Below are 24305 nucleotides of genomic sequence, written 5' to 3' on the forward strand. Positions count from 1 at the left end.
CTGAAGTGCTTTCTGAGAGAAATGGTTTCACTTTCTTCACTAGGAAAGAGGAAAATATTTAGAAATTAATTAGAACAATAATCTATTTTCCTACCTTTTAGACTCATTACATTCTTTTGGACCTATTACGACCTTTCTTAATATATTGCATGTAAATAATGTGTCTGAATATTAATTCGTTTTATTCAGTAATCAAACCTACGTTTTTTTGTCTTCCATACCTTTACATTGTTTTATTTATATGATCAGTGTTTTCTTCTCTTCTGTGAACGGTTCTTTCCTCACAATTTTGCTTTTAACTCAACTGCCTATTTATTTTTTAATATTTTCACTTTGCAGGTGTCATCATTGTTCCTAGTGCTGGCGTTGGCATTATTTTAGGAGGTTACATTATAAAAAAACTGAAACTTGGTGCCAGAGAATCTGCCAAGCTGGCGATGATCTGCTGCGGTGTCTCTTTGCTGTGCTTTTCAACTCTTTTCATTGTTGGGTGTGATAGCATTAACCTCGGAGGCATTAATATACCATACACCACAGGGTAAGTAAACCAACAATTTTTATTTTTACCACTATTCATTTTTTTTTTGTTTGACCTTTGTGACTTACAGACTATATCTTGTCAATGAGATTGAACTGGTGGTGCACACTGCCAATTACCGAAATTCGGGTTGTTCCCAGAAATCAGTTCAGTTCCACCATTTAATTTTCCCCTCTGGTGGACGTGAATGTCCTGTGCAACTGATCATGTGAAACTGAATATGTGTGGGGCCTCCCATAGGCAAATCCACCCACACTTTTTTTTACCGGAATGCTGATTTGGTATTGCAGTGTCCGAACTGAAGGGCTAGACCAGCACTTTTGCAATTTTTTGAATGTACAACAGTACCACCTTTCCTGTGACATGTGCAAGATAGCAGTGTGTCTGGCCAAGATAAGTCATATAATCCAGCAGCTCTTTTCCAAACCTAATTGGAGCATGTGTGAAGGTTCCTAAATCTAAACTATCATATTTTTTAGGATGAAAATCACATTCATCTGCATGGCACCTTTTATTAGTTTTTTTAGAAAGTGGGAATAAGAGCCAGGTATACATCCCTGAACACTTTCATAAGCATTTAGTATGTCATCCTCATTAAGCTCTTTCATTATGTTTTGATCCCCGTGGCAAAGATACATTCTGTGGAACCAATCCGTGAAGGCCACCTTTGGTAAACACTGATAAACACAGAATTTCCTGAATTCATTCTACTTCGCAGTCAAATCAAACCCAACTTCAGCAAGGCATGGCTCACAGAACATTGATGGCTTCACTCCAAAGCATTCAGCAAAGTAAAATATCTGGGCTTCTGGACTAGGCTGGTCATCATTAACCCATTAACTCACCTAATCAAAAATTTCTAAAAAAAAACACCCAAGCCTCACTCTAATCTATAAAAGCACTAAAACACCCTTAAATACAAAAGGTCTCCAAAAGACTTCCATTCAGTCGTGCAAGCACTATTGATCGCGCCTTTAGATTATGGAAATGCCACCCTAATCGGTCTTCCCAGGACATTCTTGTTTCTTCTCAAAGCAGTGGAAAGAAAGTCAAATATAAACTGGCCTGGATCACCTTAGAGGTGCTTCATCTTCAACAATCATCCTCCTCAGGTGGAGCTGACTTCCATACATTAATAGAAGTTAGAATTCCTTGAAACTGAGTAAAACACAACATAAGTCTCTTAACGCCATACACGGAAGCTAGAAGGCTGCCTGTGTATCCATCTATAACATCAATTCTTAGGTTCCAGGTTCCAGGTTCAGCACTGACACCTTCTTGGCCTCTTGAAATGGGACCTGGAAATAGCTTCAGCAAGGCAACAACACAAACAAGTGCGGGGTGAACTATTAACAGTGTACTGCTGCACATGGAAAAGCAGATGTGATCCTAGTCTCTGGGGTGCTGACAGCAGAGGGTTTCCTGAAGGGCTGCCTGGAGATATAGCAATTCTTTGATCTGCACAAAAGGATGGGTTTCATTAGCTCTTTTGTGTAGGTTGTGGAGTACTCACTCTTAAAGATCATACCAATTCAACGATGCTTCACAAAGTGTTCCTTGGCCTCCTCAAAAGAATAGGTTTCAATACCAGTTTTCTGTAGATTGTAGACTGCTCATTCTCCAGGACCTTACAGGTTCAAGGGTGGGAGGACCCAGCCTGAAGCTCCAGGGCTTCACACTGCAGGCTGCAGTTTACGCTCTAACTCAGTGTTATAGAGTAAGCTAAAATAGCTGTAAATAGCGGGATTTCATTTAAAACATGTACACAGATTTGTTCACGTCTGTGTGCAACTCAGATCATGATATGGCTTTAGAAAGCATCTTGCATCAGCTTCTCTACCCCCTATTTATGTTATTAGCTTGAATTATGCTTAAGCTCTCCATGAAGGCTTGTGTCTCAGCACTGCCCTAACCAGGCCAGTAGAGGTTGCTAAACCTCTCTTACTGCTCCCATCCGTACACCATACAAGCCTGGGGGTCTGACACTTCATGCAAAGACAACTCAAACATCAACATACACCTTTCAAAGATGGCCGCGTGAGCACAGGGCTCCCCGGACCCTCTCTGCTCCTCGGAATTTATCCTGAGAATATCCTGACGTGGCTTATGGAATCTGGGAGATAAAGACCAGCTGAGCGTATATCTCTTTTCAAAACTCAAATCGGACCTGGGAATCCTGAGTTGTCGTCGTCGGAACTTTTGGGACCCACCCGACGGAGGTGACCGGGGTGAAGGTGACCCGAGGGACCGGGCTGCAATTGAACAACAGCGGCTTCAGCGCGGTGCCAGCTGCCGATCCACCACTTTCGGTTTCGGTTTCGCACTTCAGGAGACCGGCAGGGAGGTGCGCTCGGGGTGGAGAGGTGCTTCCTGGGCCTCTGCATGAGGTTTTCTTTCAGCTGCCACTAGAGCGCCTATCGCCTCGGACCCCCTATACCGACATTTTGTGGTCTTCTTGCTGGTGCCTTACACCTCTTGATTGGAGGTCCCCTCGGGTGACCGTGTTCACATGGGGGGCAAAGGGGGTCCCGAGGGCCGCAAGACCAAGGCTTCCCTCCGCGGGGGGGCAGTCCAGAGCAATAACATGGATCGCTACACCCAGGGCAGGGGGCCCTCTGGCGCTGCTGGCCTCCCCTCGGATACTGCGGAAGGAGGCGCGACCGCCACGACGGAACTATCCTTGCAGGACATTATGGGCGCCATTGATGGCATCAGGGAAACCATCGCGACGCAATATGAGGCCCTGGCCCGTAAGATTGACACTGTCGCGATCGATGTCACCCTGATCCGGGCCGACCTCTCCAAAACTAACGAGAAGGTCCAGGCTCTCGACGCACGGACCTCCACCCTCGGTGCGGATGTGTCGGATCTGCGGGCCGCGCTTGGAGACATCAGGGTGGTTAACGACCATATGGCCCGGCGGCTTGAGGACTTCGAGGGACGTGCCCGACGCAATAACATCCGCGTCATAGGTGTACCGGAGTCCTCTGACGGCCGCCCGGTTGACCTCGTGGTCGAGGAACTTATCCTGAAACAGTTGTCCTCGGCTGGCCTAAGTAAGTTCTTTGCCGTGGAGCGGGCCCATCGAGTTCCGGGCGGTCGGCCACGGCCGGGGGCCCCCCCGAGGCCTATCGTGGCCAAACTGTTCTACTACAGGGACCGCGACGCTATTCTGCAGGCCTCACGGACCCACGGCCCGGTTCGTCATGAGAACTCGACCATCAATTTTTACCCGGACTTCACGCAACTGGTCCAGAAACAACGGATGGGATTCCAAGGGGTGAAGCGTCGTCTCCGTGAGCTGGGCCTAAAGTATTCGATGCTCTACCCTGCAAAACTCCGAGTGGAACATGGGGATCGGACAGCCTTTTTTGACTCTCCTGTGGCTGCAAGTGACTGGCTGGACTCTCTGCCGGACGGAGGTGGCCGTCCCGGACCCTCTGCGGGCACCGCAGGTGATGGGTCCCCTTTAGAATGACTTTTGGTCCTTGATTTTGCCTTTTTTGCACTGTACAGTCGGGTCTTATTTCATTTGCATATTGTGTTTTACCAGGACCAGTGAGGGGGGCGGGCGGGGACGGGTCCCTTACCTCCTCTGGGTTCTTTTCGTAGAATGGGGTTAGTGGGGCGACAGGCACACTGCAAGTTGGGGGGGTTTTTTGGCCCGCAGGGGTGCAGGGTGGGGGGAGTTGGTCCTGGGGTGGGGTTGGGGGGGAGGAGGGTTTGTTTTGCTGTGTGTTTTTTGTTTACAGGGCGAGGTACTGATTTTTGTCCTCATTTGGGAACTGTGCTGCAGGCTGGGGGACCCTTGATCTATTGGGGGGGATGGGGGGGGACGGGTTGAGGCTTATGTCATGGAACGTCAATGGGTTGGGGGACCGTATCAAGCGGGGTGTAGTACTGCAATATTTGCGTCGTTTGACTCCTGATGTGGTGTTTCTCCAGGAGACGCATCTGGTGGGCAATGTTTGTCATGCAATGAACAGGGGAGGATACCGCCTCGTGGCCCATTCTGGTTTCACAACTGGTTCCAGGGGGGTGGGCATTCTGCTGCGAACCTCACTTCCGGTGGAGATCACTAAGATAGTCTCGGATGACAGAGGGCGCTATGTGTGTTTGATTGGGAGGTGGGAGGGGCAGCCCCTTGCCCTGGTTTCAGTTTACGTCCCCCCGGGCCTCCAGAACTCCACCTTCACCGACTTGGGTCGAATGCTGCTTGACCTTCCGGACAGCCTCCTGCTCATGGGTGGGGACTTTAATTCTGTGGTTTCGGGTGAACTGGATCGTCACCCACCGAGGACCCTCCCCGCTGCCCAGGCATGGCTGGGTGGGATGCTGGAGACCTTCGGCCTGGTGGATAGTTGGAGATTAATGCATCCGACCCAATGTCAATTCACCTTTCACTCGGGGGCGCATGGGAGTCTCTCTAGGTTAGACTACTTCCTTATGCCCGCGGCGCAGACTGGTCGGATTCGAGAGGTTAGGCACCTGGCACGGGGTATCTCCGACCATTCTCCGCTGTGGCTTGTTTTTGACACCGGGCCGCGGTCTGCAGGGCGGATCGCTCCCATTAACCCATGGTACCTGCGAGACCCTACGACTCGTGACAGCCTGGTTAAGGCTATGGACCAATACTTCCTGGATAACGAGGGGTCGGTGTCTTCTGCAATGTCCCTGTGGGAAGCCTTTAAAACCGTGATCCGCGGACACGCCCTTTCCCAGATAGTGGTGGCTAAGAGGGTCAAGAGTGAGGCAGTGGTGAGGCTGGAGACTGACATCTTGGGGCTGGAGTCGGCCTTGGAGGCGAATGTTACTCCGGACGGGCTCCATGCCCTCAGCCTGAAACAGTTTGAATATAGGTCCCTGGTCACTGACGCGGCCAAAACTATGTATAGGGAGCAGCAGGGTCGACTGTACGATGCCGGGGACAAGGCGGGAAAGTTGATCGCGTGGCTGGACAGGAAGGAGAGAGTGAATCGTGTGGTCCCGGAGTTGCGTGCTGCGGATGGTGTGTGTGTGACGGAGCCTGACGAGATTGTGGAATGTTTTGCCGACCACCTCCGGGCTGTGTACTCCCCAGTGACTGACAGGGATGAGGACGACTCTCGCCTTCTACTGAGGGATATCGCCGTGCCCTGCCTGTCCGTTGAGGACCGTGAGCGGCTGGACGCCCCCTTGTCGGTGGATGAAATAGCGACCGCGATCCGCTCCCTTCGCTCGGGCAAGGCTATGGGTCCCAACGGTCTGCCCATTGAGCTATATAAATTGCGCCCTGACAAGCTTGCGCCCTTCCTCAGTCGCATGTTCCGTGAGTCTCTGGCGGCGGGTTCCCTCCCGGCCGATCAGCGTTTGGCCACGATAGTCGTTATCCCCAAGGAGGACAAGCCGCGAGATCGCTGTACTTCTTACCGGCCTATTTCACTGCTAAATGCGGAGCCTAAGATCCTGGCGAAAGTCCTTGCTAATCGTCTGTTGAGCGTAGTGTGCGATCTGATTCATCCGGACCAATGCGGATTCATCCCGCATCGTAACACCGCTCTTAACTTGCGGCGTCTTCATGGCGCCCTTGCCAGGGCGGAGCTCCTCTCCGAACCGGCCGTGCTGGTTTCTTTGGATGCCACGATGGCTTTTGACACCATCGAGTGGCCATTCCTCTGGGCTGTCTTGGCTAAATTTGGCTTTGGGGAAGGATTTATTGGCTGGGTGAAGCTTCTGTATACGGGACCCATGGCTCAGGTGGTGGTGAACGGGCGGGTCTCTCGGCCCTTTGCCCTCGGCAGGGGCACGAGGCAGGGATGCCCGTTGTCCCCTTTGCTCTTCGCTCTCGCCCTGGAGCCACTCGCGGCTTGGCTCCGCTGGGAGCCCTCGCTTCGAGGGATCCGGTGGGCCCCGGGCTTTGAAGATCGGGTTTCGCTGTATGCGGACGATATTCTCCTATATCTCACCTCACCGCGGCAGTCGCTCAACGTCCTCTTTGACGTTCTGACTTCCTTTGGGAGTAATTCGGGTCTCACGATCAATTGGTCTAAATCCTGCGTCTATCCGATCTCCGGTGGTCCTCCACTCCTACCGCCTCGGCTTCCGATCCAGGTATCACTGAGCGGCTTTAAGTACCTGGGGATATACGTTTCGCTGGACCCGGTGGCTCGCTATGAGCTGAATCTCCTGCGTCCGCTTCGGCGATTGCGAGAGGATACGGCCCGGTGGTGCAGGCTGCCCCTGTCCCCGCTGGGTCGGGCCGCGCTGTTCAAAATGATGTCCCTTCCCAGGTTCCTCTATGCACTCCAGAATTCCTTCGACGTCATCCCAGTGGCCTACTTTCGGGAGGTAGAGAGCCTGCAGAGGAGACTGGTGTGGGACGGGCGGGCGCGTATTGCTCTTGCTAAGCTTACTCTCCCCTGGTATGACGGGGGCATCGCGCTTCCCGACATTCGCAGGTATTATTGGGCCGCGCAGCTTTCGGCCATCAACCATGCCACGTATGCGCCTGGCCTGAACCCGGCGTATGAGATGGACAAGTTCCTGCTTCCCGGCGGGGACTATAACAGGGCGCTGTACTCCCGCTCGGCTGGCCGGACCCTTACGGGTCCTACTAAGATCGCTGTGCGGACCTGGAGGGCCGCCACTGCGGCCACGGGCTGGGGTGAGCGACTGACATGTGCTACTCCTTTGTTTGCCTCCGATCGCCTGGGGAGCCTCTGGACTACGAAGGGGTTTGACCAGTGGGACACGATTGGTATCAGCAAAGTGGGAGACCTGTGGCATAAGGGCGCGGTTAAGACTTTCGCGGCTCTTCAGGCCGAATATGAGCTTACGGACAGGGAGTTCTTCCGCTATGCCCAGGTTCGACACGCCCTGCTCTCGGTCTTTGGAGAGGGGACCACGATCCCGGTTTCCTCGCCCCTCGAGGACCGCATACTTGACGGACATGTCCCGGACAGCACTATTTCTTTAATTTATAAGAAACTGATTAATCATCGGGCTGACCTCTTGGTGCGCCTTCGGGAGGCTTGGACGGGGGATGGGGTGGAATTGGACGACGAGGACTGGCAGTCTGCACTGTCGTCCCCCAAAGAGGTCGCCATTCCAGCCCGTCTCCGGTTGGTACAGCTTAAGATTCTTCACCGGGTGTATGTGACGGGTCCTCGCTTGGTCTCGATGGGATATTCCGACGATGGGCTCTGTAAGCGGGGTTGTGGGCTCAGTGCCACCTTTCTCCATATCCTGTGGGAGTGCCGCGAGGTGGCGGACTACTGGCGCCGGGTACATACGGTTATGGGACAGGTCACTGGGGTTGTGCTGCTGCCGGAGGTGCGTCGCTGTGTCCTGAATGTGTGGGAGCCCAATGATTATAGCGCGGCTCAGACTCGGTGGGCGGCCCTGGGGAACATGATTGCCAAGAGAGATATAGCGCAGCTTTGGGGTGCCCAGCGGCCGCCCACCGTGTCAGTATGGAAGGAGAATATGGACTGGTGTATGTTCAGGGAGAAGACTGTGTATGTTGCCCGTGGTAAGCCGGGGGCATGGGGCAGAATCTGGGGGCAATGGAATGCTTATCGCGGGGGTATCTGTACGCCCCCCCTGGTGGACACCGATATCGCCATGTCCCCCTGACCCTTGACGGTTCCGGGCACCTTTTGGAATGACTACATATGGACGTTCAGTTCCCTTGGCCCCCCCCCCCGTCCCCAGCCTCCCGGTACTCCTTCCTTTCGTGTGCTGCTTAATGGTCTGACCTGGAGTTCCCCGGAGGAAGCCTGACCTGCGCCGTTTGTCTTTATGCCTCGCCTTTTGTTTTTCTTTTAGTTTTTTGTGTTTGTTTGATCTAAGTCTCCTGTGCCTCTAGAACTATCCGGACTCACTACGGGGCCGACCCCCGGGAACCGACTGCAGCTTTGATAAATGTATATTTCATTCTGTACTTAGCGGCCGGCCCTGGTGGTTGTAGGCCCGTGCTTGTAATCGAATTATTGTTCAATAAAAACTTTTAAAAAAAAAAAAAAAAAAAAAAAAAAAAAAAAACATACACCTTTCATTTCTGGCCTAGCATATACTTTAATGTAAAAAGAAGGCCTTATACATTGACTAGGGAACGGAAAACTCTACATCCGCACCATTGTCCCTCATTTGATTTTTCTCTGCTCTCTAGGTGTGTAAATGTATGCTTCAAACAAGAGCCAACCTCTGGAGGCTTCACTTGACCGTTCAAACATATTAACTTTCCTCACTTCAAATTGAATATCCATATCCTTCACCCTTTTATGTGTATTTCTGCTGCTCTACAGATCCAGGAATAGTGGGAACTCCCTTCTACTTATTGCAACCAGGCGACAGAATCCTATCCAAATTCCTGCCTTGTTTTATCCTCTCTGAAATGGTGGATCTCTTTAGCATCTATTTACCATTGAAGGACAGCTTGAACTTGTTATCGTTTATTCCAGTTTACAAGTAACTCCTCGCTTCCTTCATGCATGAATTCTTGTTCACTACTCTTCTACTTAAATGGTGTCCTGGCAGGCGTAAACAGAGTCAAGCCTTTCGTTTACTGAACTAGGGTTTACAGTATATACATTTCACACAATGTGTGTGGCTTGTCTATTTAAGTGCATTTCCCCAGTCCCTCTTAAACTAATTAATCTCCTTTCACACAGCAGTTCCATCACAAGCAGAAATATGCAAAATAGATAGACTATCAATACACATGCCACTGTTTCTTGTGATTGGTTACCTATTGCTGGTGCCGCTATAGAGAGGAAAGCATTGATTCCTTTCAGTCCTGCCACACCAGCCATTCTAATGGTGTTCTTGTGTATACATAAAATGTGTGTTTTAGACCCACACTCCAATATTTTGGTATGGTAGGTCTGATAAGTAGCTTTCCTTGACTGCTCTGGCTCCTTACATATTCCACCATCCACCTTACACTTTTCTTAACCTCACTGGGAACTATCTGTATATTTACCTAACAAAGATGACATCTCTGACTACTGATCATGCCTTAGCTCATGGTGACTCTGCTCTCAGTGACGTCTTTCAATAAGTCTGTGAGTGAAACTCCCACCTCTTCATCTTTAGGCTTCTCCATTCTGTTGGCACCCAATATATCTGCTTTTAACCAGCTGTGCTCATATTTTGGACAGGGGCGCCTCCTGCACTAAGGCGGAGGAGTGTCGCCTTTTGAAATGCCCCCATGCCACTAATGTATTACCATTTTCTTTTCAAAACCCCGTCCCAAGCCATGCATCAGGACAGGGGTGGGGTAGCTGCTGAAAGAATTTATGGGTTGGGCACATAGGTTTAGAGTGTGCATGTCCCTTTGGCCAGCCGTATTGTGACGGCCAGCCAGACATGCACACTTTAAACCTCTCACCCCAGCTGTCTTCAACAGCTGGGTTGAGAACGAGCAAAGGCCTCCAGTGTTCTTTGGAGTGCTGAGAGATCCTTCTCCATCCAATTCTGACGCATCGCTCATATTGGTTGAGAGCAGCGCCAGGATTGGTTAGGGGAGTTGCCTGGGGCTGCGCTGGAGGAGTGAAGGACATCGGACGGGAGTGCAGATGTGCCGCAGGGTAAGTGGGATCTTCCAGAGGAGAGGACATAGCGAGGTAATGGGGAATTTAGTTTAACCCCTTGTATGCCCATGACGAGCTGGACTCGTCATGGAGCACAGTCGCGCTGTGCCCATGACGAGTCCAGCTCGTCATGAGGCATACCCTAGGGAATCCCTCTGCGCCGACGTCATTACAGTGAAAGTGAAACTGAAATGAGCCAAGAGGCTCATTTCAGGTTTCACTTTGTACGTGCTCAGGGGGCTATCTCAGCCCCCTGAGCACGTACAAACACGGGAGAGGTATCGTTGGAAAGGGGAGAATCTCCCCTTTCCAATGGTACCCCTCCCCAGTGGATCCCTTATTGGGGATCGCCAGAGGAGGGCGATCCCCAAGCAGGGATCCACCCACTAGACACCAGGGAGGGGGGAGCGGCCCCTTGGGCAAGGGCCTTTGCTCCCCCCTGTATATTTTGGCCATTTTAGTCTTTTTGCCCCCCCGGGGGGCAGATGGGGGCATTACCCCCAATCTGCCCCACCCGGGGGGGTAAAAAGCCCACTAGACACCAGGGAGTTACATAAATAAATAAATAGGGGTGGGGGCTGCCCAAAACGGGCAGGCCCATGCCCCCACCACCCCTCCCCAATTACTACAGTCTATCTGCCCCCCCCCGGGGGGCATATGGGGCATTGGCCCCTAATCTGCCCCTCGGGGGGGGGGCAGAAAGCCCACTAAACACCAGGGATTAGTTTGTAGTTTTATTTTTAGGGTGGGGGCTGCCTGCAACGGGCAAGCCAATGCCCCCACCCACCACCATTACAGCCTTTCTGCCCCCCCTGGGGGGCAGATGGGGCATCGGCCCCCAATCTGCCCCCCCGGGGGGCAAAAAGCCCACTAGACACCAGGGAATTGTAAAAAGAAAAAATAGGGGTGGGGCTGCCCAAAACGGGCAGGCCCATGCCCCCACCCCCCCCCCCCAATTACTACAGTCTTTCTGCCCCCCACCGGGGGGCAGATGGGGCATCAGCCCCTAATCTGCCCCTTCGGGGGGGCAGAAAGCCCACTAAACACCAGGGATTCGTTTTTATTTTTATTTTTAGGGTGGGGGCTGCCCGCAACAGGCACGCCAATGGCCCCACCCACCCGCCACCATTTCAGCCTTTCTGCCCCCCCGGGGGCTGATGGGGCATCGGCCCCCAATCTGCCCCCCCCGGGGGGGCAAAAAGCCCACTACACACCAGGGAATTGTTAAAAAAAAAAAATAGGGGTGGGGGCTGGGTGGTAGGAAATTTGTGTCAGCCCGGTGATGCCTCAACTTTCCCACACAAAAATGTATGAAAAAGGTGATTTTTTCAGCTAAATTTGAGGTTTGCAGGGCATTCTGGGTAAGGAAACGTGGGGGGATCCACGCAAGCCATACCTCCCTGGAATCCCCCGGTTGTCTAGTTTTCAGAAATGTGTGGGTTTGGTAGGTTCCCCTAGGTGGCCGCTGAGCACCGGGCCAAAAACCCAGGTGACCCCCCTTGCAAAACCAGGTTGTTTTGAGGTAGGCAATTTTCATGTCGCCTCAAAACGTTTTGGGGCCTTGCCTGTCACGGGTACTTGGGCCTCCCACACGAGTGAGGCACCGTTTTTATCAGGAGACCCGGGGGAACACTGGGTGGTAGGAAATTTGTGTCAGCCCGGTGATGCCTCAACTTTCCCACACAAAAATGTGTGAAAAAGGTGATGTTTTCAGCTAAATTTGAGGTTTGCAGGGCATTCTGGGTAAGGAAACGTTGGGGGATCCACGCAAGCCATATCTCCCTGCAATCCCCCGTGTGTCTAGTTTTCAGAAATGTGTGGGTTTGGTAGGTTCCCCTAGGTGGCCGCTGAGCACCGGGCCAAAAACCCAGGTGACCCCCTTGCAAAACCAGGTCGTTTTGAGGTAGGCAATTTTCATGTCGCCTCAATACGTTTTAGGGCCTTGCCTGTCACGGGTACTTGGGCCTCCCACACGAGTGAGGCACCGTTTTTATCGGGAGACCCGGGGGAACGCTGGGTGGTAGGAAATTTGTGTCAGCCCGGTGATGCCTCAACTTTCCCACACAAAAATGTGTGAAAAAGGTGATTTTTTCAGCTAAATTTGTGGTTTGCAGGGCATTCTGGGTAAGGAAACTTTGGGGGATCCACGCAAGCCATACCTCCCTGGAATCCCCCGGGTGTCTAGTTTTCAGAAATGTGTGGGTTTGGTAGGTTCCCCAAGGTGGCCGCCGAGCACCGGGCCAAAAACCCAGGTGATCCCCCTTGCGAAACCAGGTCGTTTTGAGGTAGGCAATTTTCATGTCGCCTCAATACGTTTTGGGGCCTTGCCAGTCGTGGGTACTTGGGCCTCCCACACGAGTGATGCACCGTTTTTATCGGGAGACCCGGGGGAACGCTGGGTGGTAGGAAATTTTGTGTCAGCCCGGTGAAGCCTCAACTTTCCCACACAAAAATGTGTGAAAAAGGTGATTTTTTCAGCTAAATTTGAGGTTTGCAGGGCATTCTGGGTAAGGACACGTTGGGGGATCCACGCAACCCATACCTCCCTGGAATCCCCCGGATGTCTAGTTTTCAGAAATGTGTGTGGTTGGTAGGTTCCCCTAGGTGGCCGCTGAGCACCGGGCCAAAAACCCAGGTGACCCCCCTTGCAAAACCAGGTCGTTTTGAGGTATGCAATTTTCATGTCACCTCAATACGTTGTGGGACCTTGCCTGTCGCGGGTACTTGGGCCTCCCACACGAGTGAGGCACCGTTTTTATTGGGAGACCCGGGGGAACGCAGGGTGGTAGGAAATTTGTGTCAGCCCGGTGATGCCTCAACTTTTCCACACAAAAATGTGTGAAAAAGGTGATTTTTTCAGCTAAATTTGAGGTTTGCAGGGCATTCTGGGTAAGGAAACTTTGGGGGATCCACGCAAGCCATACCTCCCTGGAATCCCCCGGGTGTCTAGTTTTTAGAAATGTGTGAGTTTGGTAGGTTCCCCTAGGTGGCCGCCGAGCACCGGGCCAAAAACCCAGGTGACCCCCCTTGCGAAACCAGGTCGTTTTGAGGTAGGCAATTTTCATGTCGCCTCAATACGTTTTGGGGCCTTGCCAGTCGCGGGTACTTGGGCCTCCCACACGAGTGATGCACCGTTTTTATCGGGAGACCCGGGGGAACGCTGGGTGGTAGGAAATTTGTGTCAGCCCGGTGATGCCTCAACTTTCCCACACAAAAATGAGTGAAAAAGGTGATTTTTTTCAGCTAAATTTGAGGTTTGCAGGGCATTCTGGGTAAGGAAACTTTGGGGGATCCACGCAAGCCATACCTCCCTGGAATCCCCCGGGTGTCTAGTTTTCAGAAATGTGTGGGTTTGGTAGGTTCCCCTAGGTGGCCGCCGAGCACCGGGCCAAAAACCCAGGTGACCCCCCTTGCGAAACCAGGTCGTTTTGAGGTAGGCAATTTTCATGTCGCCTCAATACGTTTTGGGGCCTTGCCAGTCGCGGGTACTTGGGCCTCCCACACGAGTGATGCACCGTTTTTATCGGGAGACCCGGGGGAATGCTGGGTGGTAGGAAATTTGTGTCAGCCCGGTGATGCCTCAACTTTCCCACACAAAAATGTGTGAAAATGTGATTTTTTCAGCTAAAATTGAGGTTTGCAGGGGATTCTGGGTAAGGAAACGTTGGGGGATCCATGCAAGCCATGCCTCCCTGGAAGCACACGGTTGTCTAGTTTTCAAAAATGTAAAGGTTTGCTAGGTTTCCCAAGGTGCCCGCAGAGCTAGGGTTCAAAAACTACAGCTAGACATTTTGCCAAAAAAGGGTCATTTTTCACTGCGAGGTAGAGGTGTGACCACTTTGCGTTTTGCACCGTTTCCTGTCGCGGGCACTAGGCCGACCCACACAAGTGAGGTACCGTTTTTCTCGTAAGACTTTGGGGAACGCAAGGTGTGTGGAAATTTGTGGATCCATGCAGATTCCGAAACTTTCCACCACAGAAATGTGTGGAAAATTTGGTATTTTTGACAATTTTTTTAGGTTTGCAAGGGATTCTGGGTAACAGACCCTGGTGGGAGGCAGTCAAGTCACCCCATCCTGGATTCCCCTGGGTGTCTAGTTTTAAAAAATGTATAGGTTTGCTAGGTTTCCCAAGGTGCCCGCAGAGCTAGGGTTCAAAAACTAGAGCTAGGCACTTTGCCAAAAAAGGGTACATTTTCACTGCGATATTGAGTTGTGACCACGTTGCGTTTTGCGCCGTTTCCTGTCGCGGGCACTATGCCTACCCACACAAGTGAGGTACCATTTTTATCGGGAGACTTAGGGTAATTCAGTTTTGTAAAGGAACTGGTATTATCTATTGACTTTCGATGCATTTCTGCCTTCCAACTGAAAGATATTGTGTAAAAAAGAAGTCATTCTAAAAAATGACTGATAATTCTCATGCTAGTATGAGTATCCCCAATTTCAGAAATGTGCAAATATCTACTGTTTCTAAACTCTATATTTTGTTCCCATTTCAGAAATACATAGGTGTCTTTCATACCAATTTTTCCATGTACACATTTTTACAGAATAATTACTATATACCCGGTACATAATAAAAAACCATTGCAAGTTGCTGCTCAGTTTTTGTCTCTGGGTTCGTCGGGTTCTTGGTGAACCTACAAGTCCTATATATCCCCACAACCAGTAATGTCCAGCGGATGTAATGGTATATTGCTTTCAAAGAAATGTCATAATTAGAAGAAGTTACAGGTGAAAACGTTGACACAAAAGGCTTTTTTATTCAACTAATTTTTAATTTATCCTATATTTAACTGTTAGTTTCTATAAAAAAGCCTTGATGGATCTACACAAATGACCCCTTGCTGAATTCAGAATTTTGTCTTCTTCTCGAAAATGTATAGCTTTCCAGGATCCATTATTGCTTTTGTACCCATTTATGCCATTAACTGGAAGGAGGTCAAAAGCACAAAAAATAGCAAAATTAGGCTATGTCCCAGAAAAATGCCAAAACTGTGTAAAAAATGTTGGGTTTCTGACAAAAGTCTGGTATCCCCGAAAAGCTGGGAAAATGGTGATTCCAACCCCACAAACCCTTTTTTGATAACATTTGCAGGGAAAAACCCAGATGCTTTCATTTGCAGCCCGTTTTTCCAATTTTTCTGAAAAAAACCAAAATTTTGCGGTATTTTGGCTAATTTCTGTGACCCCTCTGGGAGAATCCACAAACCCCGAGTACCTTTAGAATCCCCATGATGTTGGAAGAAAAGGACGCAAATTTGGCTTGGATACCTTATGTGGTCAAAAAGTTACAGGGGTCTAAGCGCGCACTACCCCAAATAGCCAAAAAAGGGCGTGGCACAGGAGGGGAAAAGGCCTGGCAGCGAAGGGGTTAAGGAATTAATGAGGTGTAGCAAAGGGATAAATTTAAGGGTTTGTGGGTGGGGGAATCGCACAGGGAAACATTTTTAAAGTTGAGGGGAGGGGAATTTATTAGAAGAAAAAGGGGTGGGGGGTCGCACAGTGGTATTATTAAAAAAAAAAAATGAACATTTACCACGAAAATGCCTTTACCATTATGCGTGGTAAATGCATTTTCGTGGTAAATGTTATCCATGGTAACAGCATTCGCGTTGTAACGCATGCGTAGTAAAGGCATGCGTTGCAACGGAATGCGTTGTAATGACATACAACCTCTAAAGCTACCAAATTGAGAATATTTTAATGACTACTTGCATCTCTGTCCTTTCAGTTGCCATATTAGCCTCTTTTCCTGCTCTATGAAACACCCAACCACTTTTAGTAGGCTCTGCCCTCCTGATTTATTCATCTGAGTTATTTTTTCTCCTCTCCACTCAGTGATCAGTGATAGTGGGTTTTTAAAATTCCCAATGTAGGTTACCCTATGGTAGGTGTGTGTCCACCCCTTGCGTTCACGTAGTGGAAACTGAGGGTGCTCCTGATTCCTTCTCCTCATACTGCTTCCTCCTTGAGATGGCTCAGGTTCGCTTGATGGTTTCTAACCACAAACACCTTGGGATCAGATCTGACAGAGATCTTTACACCCTGGTTCACCTGTGCCTTCCAGCATCCTCAGGTTAACGTTCTGCAGTTACCATCACCTACTGTATCTCGAGGTGTTCAACTGGTTATTTAATGCCACTGTTTCCTCAGTTGAAAATTGAGGGTCACATATTCTGAAGTGTTTTGAGCAGTGTTGTAAAACTCTCCAATTTACACCTTAGAACTACCAAAAATCAGCTTGCTCTCAGACGTGTTATACTTCTTGGACTCTGAAAAGTATTTCATATCTTGCTTTGATGTTAAACTCTAGACAAATCACAGAGAAGAGAAAGGAACGCATGTACGTGTTGTGCGGGTCTAGGCAGGGTGGAGGTCGGGCCGCAGACTTTCGCTGATGAGGATGGTAGGATGGCCACGGTTCACACTGGGGATGGGTCAGCAGGCATCTGAACGGTCTTACTTGGGCAGTCGTTTTCCTTTGAAAGTGAAAACGGAGCATTGACAACACTGTGTCCATCTAGATTATTTAAAAATATCAGAGAAATATATTGTAACAGGCAGTTTGCCATACCAATAAAATAAGTTATTTAAATAGTCAGTTTCAACATAACAAAACACAAACCTGTGAAAATTGGTGGTTCAATATTACTTGCTGATAACTTTAAACTTTGCATCAAAAATAGAATTTTGATTATTTTGCACTGGGTCATGCTGAGAATCTGAATGCACATCTTTGGAAATCCCCATGCTGCAGTTTTAACCCTCACCTTATGTCTTGCTTTTTAGCCCCACTCTTACTATGACTCACAGAAACCTAACTGGTAGCTGTAATGTTAACTGCGGTTGTCGAATTCATGAATATGAGCCAGTGTGCGGATCTGATGGAATCACATACTTCAATCCATGTTTGGCTGGCTGCATCAGTGTTGGAAATCAAAGCATTGTGGTGAGTGTCTTATTAAAACATTTAAACGTATACGTTGTATATTTTTTAAAAGAATACATAAATATATAAATAATCCCTTACAATTGAACAAATTCTATATTTGGATTTAAAAAATGAACAAATTTATACTGAAGCTTGGAACATACATTTTGTGAGACACCAGGGCTTTTTACAGTGCCCCCCACCCCCCTCCATCACGATCAGCCTCAAACTTTGATGTTTACCCGGTCACGCACAACTAAGTCCAAAGGTAAAAACTTGACCGGGCCCTACCGCTCAGTGAATCCAACCCACGCTCCATCATGGTCAGCCTCAAACTTTAACTTTGTCCCGGTCAAGCGCAACCAGATGTCCCAAGTTGGCCCTTTTTTTATATATTTTTAGGCACTATACATTATTTAATCTTCAAATATCTTCGGTTCACTACTTTGGAAGTTTGTTGTTTTGGTGTCGTTTTAATCATAAAAATATTTCCTATTTTTATAAATTGGTGTTGGATTTTTATTGTGTGTTGAGTCTTACTTAGTTAACGTATTGATATTTTTAAATGCTTTAAACACCTGTCACCTGAGTTAAGCCTGACTGCTCGCAGCCGGCTACCAAGGGTTGAGCAAGGGAATAATTTATTGAGACCTTGACTGGACATTATATTGTGATTGTGGCCTTATTAATAGTGGTAGGTACCTACCTACACCTATTAATAAACCACATTCCAATACATTTCAAGTGTACTGGCCATTTTGATAGGAGAAACCGTTTTAATGAAAACATATCACGCCACCTGTTAGGCCTGGTATCGTTTGCAGGGTTCTCCCCTTAACTTTTTTTTATCAACCGTTCTGTTTTCCTATTTTCTGTTTTGCTGATTTTAAGCCTCTGCACACTTTACCACTGCTTACCAGTGCTAAAGTGCTTGCGGTCTTACCTTAAAAGATTGTAGAATTGGCTTATACCCAATTGGTTGATTTAATTTACTTGTAAGTCCCTAGTAAAGTGGCACTACATGTGGCCGGGGTTCCTGTAAGTAAATGCTACTAGTGGGCTTGCAGCACTGATTGTGGCACCCACTTAAGTAGACCTCTGAAAAAGTGTCTCAGGCCTGCTATTGCAGCCTGTGTTCGCAGTTTTAAAACTGCCATTTTGACCTGGCAAAATAAACCTCTTGCCAGCCTCAAACCTTGCTTTTTAATATATATAAGTTACCCCTAAGGTAGGCCCTGAACTGCCCAGAGGGCAAGATGAAGTGTATTTAAAAAGTAGGACTTTTAAGTTTTACATGTTTTCATAGTGAAAAAGTCCTACATTTGTTTTTCACTACTGCAAGGCTTGCCTCTCCCATTGCATACCACTGGAGTTACCTCATTACATTTAATAAGCTGAAACTTCCAAATGGAATCAGGTAGACAGTGCAAGTTTGGTGTTTAAAGGGTTGTAATTAAAAACCCTCTTTAAAGGTAAAGTCTGATTTTTATCACAATTCTGAAAATGCTAAGTTGGCATTTTCTTGTCCTAACCATTTGGTGCCTGTAGTCTGTTCCTGGGTCACATGACTAGGTGTGCTGGCAGATGGTCTTTGTGTATTGCTCTCAGACAGTGAGACAAAGGAAAGATAGGAGTTGGCAGGATGTGCTACTCTGAGTTAACAAGAGGGAGGAGCTTTCACCTACCACACTTGCACATCAGAAAGTCTCTGTCTGAACATTCTCTCAATGTGTTTGTCACTAGTCTTATGTGACCCCAGACCAGCTGGGGCCAGGACAAAGAGGAAGGGGATGCATGGCATCTCAGAGGGGTGGAAACCTCTACATGCTTCCTGCACTTCAAAATGGGCACTAGGTATAAATGTTGGACCCTTAGACCCAACTTTTCAGAGTACTTCTGGACCTGTGGACTCTGACAGGCAGAAGGACTGCTGTACTGCTGAAAGGACTGCCCACTTTGCTGGTCTGTTTCTCTGAAGAACAGCTGACCTGCTGTTCTGACCTGCTGCCCTCCTGCCTGGCTGAGAAGGACTGGACCTGCATCTCTAAACCCAGGACCACTGAGTGACTCCAGGGCCTAGTTAGGCCTCCTGATAAGAAGCCTAAGAGACATAGCAGGCTTCCAACAATCTTGACCTCACCACCTTGGCTCTGCCATCTGTGAGTCCTACCCTGCCAAGAGGTTTCACTCCAGGCTGGATCCATGGAAGCGGTCCTGAAGGTGCTCTGCCAGCCCATCTGTGGACGCCACAGAATCGACACATCTACTCTGCAGTGCAATCCCCAGCAGAACCGACCCATTTCTTCTCCTGCACAGGGCAACCCGAGCATAACTGATGCATTGTCTCTGCTGCTTGGACTTTCCCGACAGAAGAACTTTTCATCACCCCATTGGTACTGCCTCTGCATAATGCATCCCTACTTAGGGCCTCACATCGCAAGTCTCTTGTTGATGGCAGCCTTGACGGCAACGCAGAACTCCGCATCATAAGCCCTGCAGCTTCTGCAGAACTAGCTGGTGGGCAATGGATCCTCGAAGCAGGACTTCTCATTGCAAGCTCATCCATCGAAGGCCTCCTCGATGACGATGCAAGACCTCACAACGTAGACTTGCAGCTTCTCAGAACCGATGCTGCGCGACACATCTCTGACCAGGACCTCGCATTGCCTTGGCTGCACCTCGCATCCTCGACGCAGGACATTGCAGCTCTTCGTAACCAGGATTTAAGGTACTCTTGTTCAGTGGGCCTAACTGGGTCCCTGTAGCTGGCCTGCACTCCATTGCAGTCAGCCTGAACTTGTGACTTTGTCCCAGTCTAGAGTAACCAGATATCTACAGTTGACGGTTTGTGCTGTTTGATGCTATTTTCATTTAAATCTTTCAAATTACAACTCTCCGGTTCTACTGCTTGGATTTTTGTCATTTCAGTCTTGATTTATTAATTAAAAGTTACTCTATTTTTCGAAATTGGTGTGGGATTTTGAACTAATGCATAAATACTTTACACATTGCTTCTAAGTTAAGCCTGACTGCTCTGTGCCAAGCTACCAGAGGGCTGAGCACAGGTTAATTTGGGGTTTTCTTGTGACCTCACCCTCACAAGGATTGTGGTTGCTGCTTGAGTAGAGTTTCACCTCCTCAACCAGTAACCCAATTTCTTACACCATCTCTTTCTTGAATAAAAACAATCAAAGAATGTAGGGAAGGGGTGTGGTGCAGCGGCTGTCTCCGAAACACGGGGGCTCACGGTTTGATTCCCAGCGGCAGGTTAGCCCAGCACCTTGTGACTCTGGGCAATAGCTCGCTTTATCTTCCTGACGGCCCCCAGCACCGGGACACCCTTCCGGAGGTAGCTGTGTGCTGTGCAAATGCTGGTATTTATTTAAACAGCAAATTAAACTCTTAAATGCTATAGACAATAAATAACGCTGATATTTTAAAATGAGCAACTCTGGCTTGGAAAACTGGGCAAAATGGTACACATTGCTTTCATATTTTGTGCATACTTGACCAATCTGTGTCCGTTTCTAGCAAAATGTGATCATTCGTGATATAAGGCACACATCCTTAGCATGTGATTGTGACATGTAAAGCTGAATATGTCTCTATGAGACGGCACTACATATAAGTTTTAAATAACAATGGAAAGCTGATTCGTGCAGACCAAATGCATATTTACTTAAAATTGAAAGGTAGTGTTTATTTTTTGCGTTTTAATTAAACTGAAAAGCTTTATTTGTATGGGGTTATTGAGTTCACTTTTCTGAAATAAAAAGCTTGGCGATAATAGAAAGAAATTTGTATTTACAGACACCAACGAGGTAATATTCCAGGGCATTTTATCTTTCTTTTCAAAAATATATTTAAAGATAATAGTTAAATGATAAATCAAATTCAACTTCGAAGATTCATGCCGACATTGTTCCCTAGGTGCCAGAGAGTATGTTCGGCTATGAATAAGGTATTTCATGGCTTCTTTCAAATAATGTCATCATATATTTCGCTGAAGCTGATAATCAAAATATGAAGCTTAGTAATATTTCATGATAAATATTCCTCTGCTAGAATTCACTTATATCAGATTGCTCAACAATGTGTTAATTACATTGGTACTTCTCGTTGAACCCTGTTTTTCTTCTCAGGTTTGGAACAAAAACGTATGTTGTTCTCAACATATTTAGAAGCATATAAGAAGAATAAAATACTTGGGGGCATATCATCAACGAGGCGATAAAAAATTATCGCCGCTTTTGCGGCAAAAAGCGGCGATAATTTTATCGCCAAATCAGCAAGGTCAAGCTATCGCGTGAAACCTTGCATTAGCGCCTGAATTCTGAACGCCCTGCTTTGCATCTCTAATGAGATGCAAAGTGGGCGTTCCTGCCCTGACATGACTGGAGAAATGTCGCTAAGCGACATTTCTCCTATCACCAAGCCCCACGCTAAGAAGCATAGCGGCAAGAAAAGTAGTGGTAACCCCTGTTATCGCTACTTTCCTTACGCCTGCTGTAAGACTGACTTAGCCATGATATCATATGGAAGGTGGCTATCATGGCTAAGTTTGCCTTGCCTTATCATCAAGCTAACGCCAAACTTTGTGAGATTATCGCTGGATTTCAAGAGATAATCTCACGTTTGGCAGTTAGCGCTAGGATTTTTATCGCTTTTGAGATAAGCGTTGCTAATAGCACGCTAACTCAGCAATAAAAATCCACGTTAGCCGGCGATAATTATCCTAGCGCTAAGTGCGCTTATCGATAATTATCCTAGCGCTGAGTGCGCTTATCGATAATTATCTCCGGTCCTTGATGATATGCCCCTTGGTCAGTTGTACTGAAGAACATGTTCCCAGAGGGAGTGTCACTGGGTGCAAATATCATTTCAAATGAGACATATAATTTCAAAAGTAATACATGAAAATCTTAATGCTAACCACTCCTTATGTCAATGCATTCATTTTCATGCATGTTTTAAGAAGACTGAAGGTGGTAATAGATATGTTAAGATTTATCCCGACAACATTTAGAATTTGATGGCAGTTAAAAATCCTACAATTTATGGAGTATAGTCTGCATTATGCACTGAGGAAACACCTCCGTTGAAGAATCTGCAGCAGAAATATCTTCATCATAAGGATGTCAGTAATTATTCCTCCTCCTATAGAATATTTAGCACTTCCTCCACAAATTTCAGGATTATCTGTTACTATCCATACTCTAAACTGGACCTTCAGCCTTTGAGGATGTCCAGCTATATCTGTGAAACCTTTGAACATATTTTATTACAAAACCAGTCAAAATATGCACCATATTTACTTGGACGTCATTTAAGGGTCGCAAATACGACCCCTGGCTTGTCCCATGCGACCCCTGGCACTACCTTTGCGACCTCAGAGGTAGCAAAATCAGTACCAGGAACCCAGAGGCTTTTCGTCCTTATGGATGTCGGTTGGGGAACCACTTTCACTGTTTTCTGTCAATTGTTTATTACAATAATTGAGAATAATAATATATTCTTCACTATTAGTGTAATAAAGAATGGAGTACAATAAGCTGGTATATGAGCTTCCATGGCAGCAGAGGTAAAAAAAAAGTACTTTTAAATGTATGTCATATGCGTGCTTGCGGGTGAGAGTGTGTATATCTGAGAGAGTGTGTATGCGTGAATGCGTGTGTATATGTAAGCATGTATTTGTGAGTGGAAGTAAGGGTCAAACGGCATATGATGGCATTTTGGTGAATTGATGTTCATCCATATTTTTGTGTACCACACATTTCTCCCTGCCATGGTTGGCAAAGGCTCCTACATTGTATAGCTGAGTATGGACTCATCTAGCGACATCAATGTGATTGTTGTTTTAATCTTACTCATTATTTTGGGTTTTAACTTGTCTATACTTTGCACACTCATCAAACATCACCATGATACTGTTACTGATCTGGTGCTTGGTGAAGAACTCTTTTGCAATTACTTTTAATGAAGCGACACTCCCAGCCCTTTTGGTAGGGTCATGTGTTTTAGGTGGCCTGGCACCCATTAGTGACAATTACTCAACAAGTTTGGAAGGGATTCACGTCTGGTAAATAACTGAAATACGATACAATTTACGGTCGCGCAATTCATTTTGTTTTGAGAATGGTATTGTTTCTTCTCAGGACTCTTTTGCAAGATGCGTGAATGATCATTCTTTGAAAAGCATATTACGCAAACAACACTGATCAAAACTTCATCAAATTTACATATGGCAGGGTCGGTTGAGAGGCATGAAGGGGCTGGCTGTTCTTCCCAAGGGATTTTTGTCAGTTTGTATCAAATGATACTCAAACCACGCTGCACCACCAGCAGTCAAAGTAGGGATTTGATTCATACACACTTTTGAAGGAAGTTGTGCGTTCAACTTGATAAAAGTAAAACACCACACGTCAGGAATCAAAAGTCTCATTTGTGTCTCATGCAAAAATAGTGATCAGCACATCAAATAATCAAAAAGCAATTGTCATTCTAACCTATCAGAGCTTTTGCCAAAAATGAAAATAGATGAATTAAAAATAATTTGTAAAGCGCAAGCAGCTGCTTCCAAAGAAGAGTCCCGGGCGCTAGATTGAGATAGAAAGAGAAGACCAGATTACACCTCCGGGAAGAACACAGTCTTCAGGTGTGCCTTGAAGGCGGTTTCTGCTGGGATTCCTCGAAGATATTCCAGTAAAAGAGTTCCACAGGTTAGGTGCCCGAAAAGAGAAAGATATACCCTCTGCTCTAGCTCCTTGCACCCTAGGAATGCATAAGAGGTTTGGATTAGAAGAGCTAAAGACCCTGTGAGGGATATATATATTTTTTTTTCTGAATGTCGGAGGGACCATTTTTGTGAAAAGTTTTATAGGGGAATGTGGCCTAATGGCTAGAGCGGTCTACCTCGAAGCTGGGGAACTGAGTTCGAGTCTCGGCAGGGACGCTCAACATCCTGTGATTCTGGGCAAATCAGTTAAGGCATGATAATGATGTTGGGCGACACCATTGCAGTTTCGGGACCGACCAAACTCCAGTCAGCGTCCCGAAACTGCAATTACAATGTAACCGCACAAGGTGTGGCCTCATACCCCCATTTCTCTATGGGAGCTTATGCTGCATCAGTAAACCGGCCGTAGCACAAGCTCCCATAGAGAAATGGGAGCCTCTGTAAATCCCTGCACCGTATGGCAGTCACCTCAAGGAGCCTGCCACACGGTGCAGGGATTTACAGTGGGGCCATGGGTGCGCCC

The 24305-nt window shown here is 47.7% G+C and overlaps 1 protein-coding gene across 1 annotated transcript in view; it reads left to right on the forward strand.

Annotated features, from left to right (window-relative positions):
- The window catches only part of SLCO5A1 (solute carrier organic anion transporter family member 5A1), a 399251-nt gene that overhangs the window by 337428 nt on the left and 37518 nt on the right, over positions 1-24305 (forward strand). The window contains exons 6-7 of the mRNA XM_085605480.1: positions 340-538; positions 16905-17064. Of these exons, the coding sequence (XP_085461606.1) occupies positions 340-538; positions 16905-17064 (359 nt within the window). The remainder of the gene's footprint in view (positions 1-339; positions 539-16904; positions 17065-24305) is intronic.

This window comes from Triturus cristatus, chromosome 5_1 (genome assembly GCF_964204655.1).
Source record: "Triturus cristatus chromosome 5_1, aTriCri1.1, whole genome shotgun sequence".
Taxonomy (NCBI): Eukaryota; Metazoa; Chordata; class Amphibia; order Caudata; family Salamandridae; genus Triturus; species Triturus cristatus.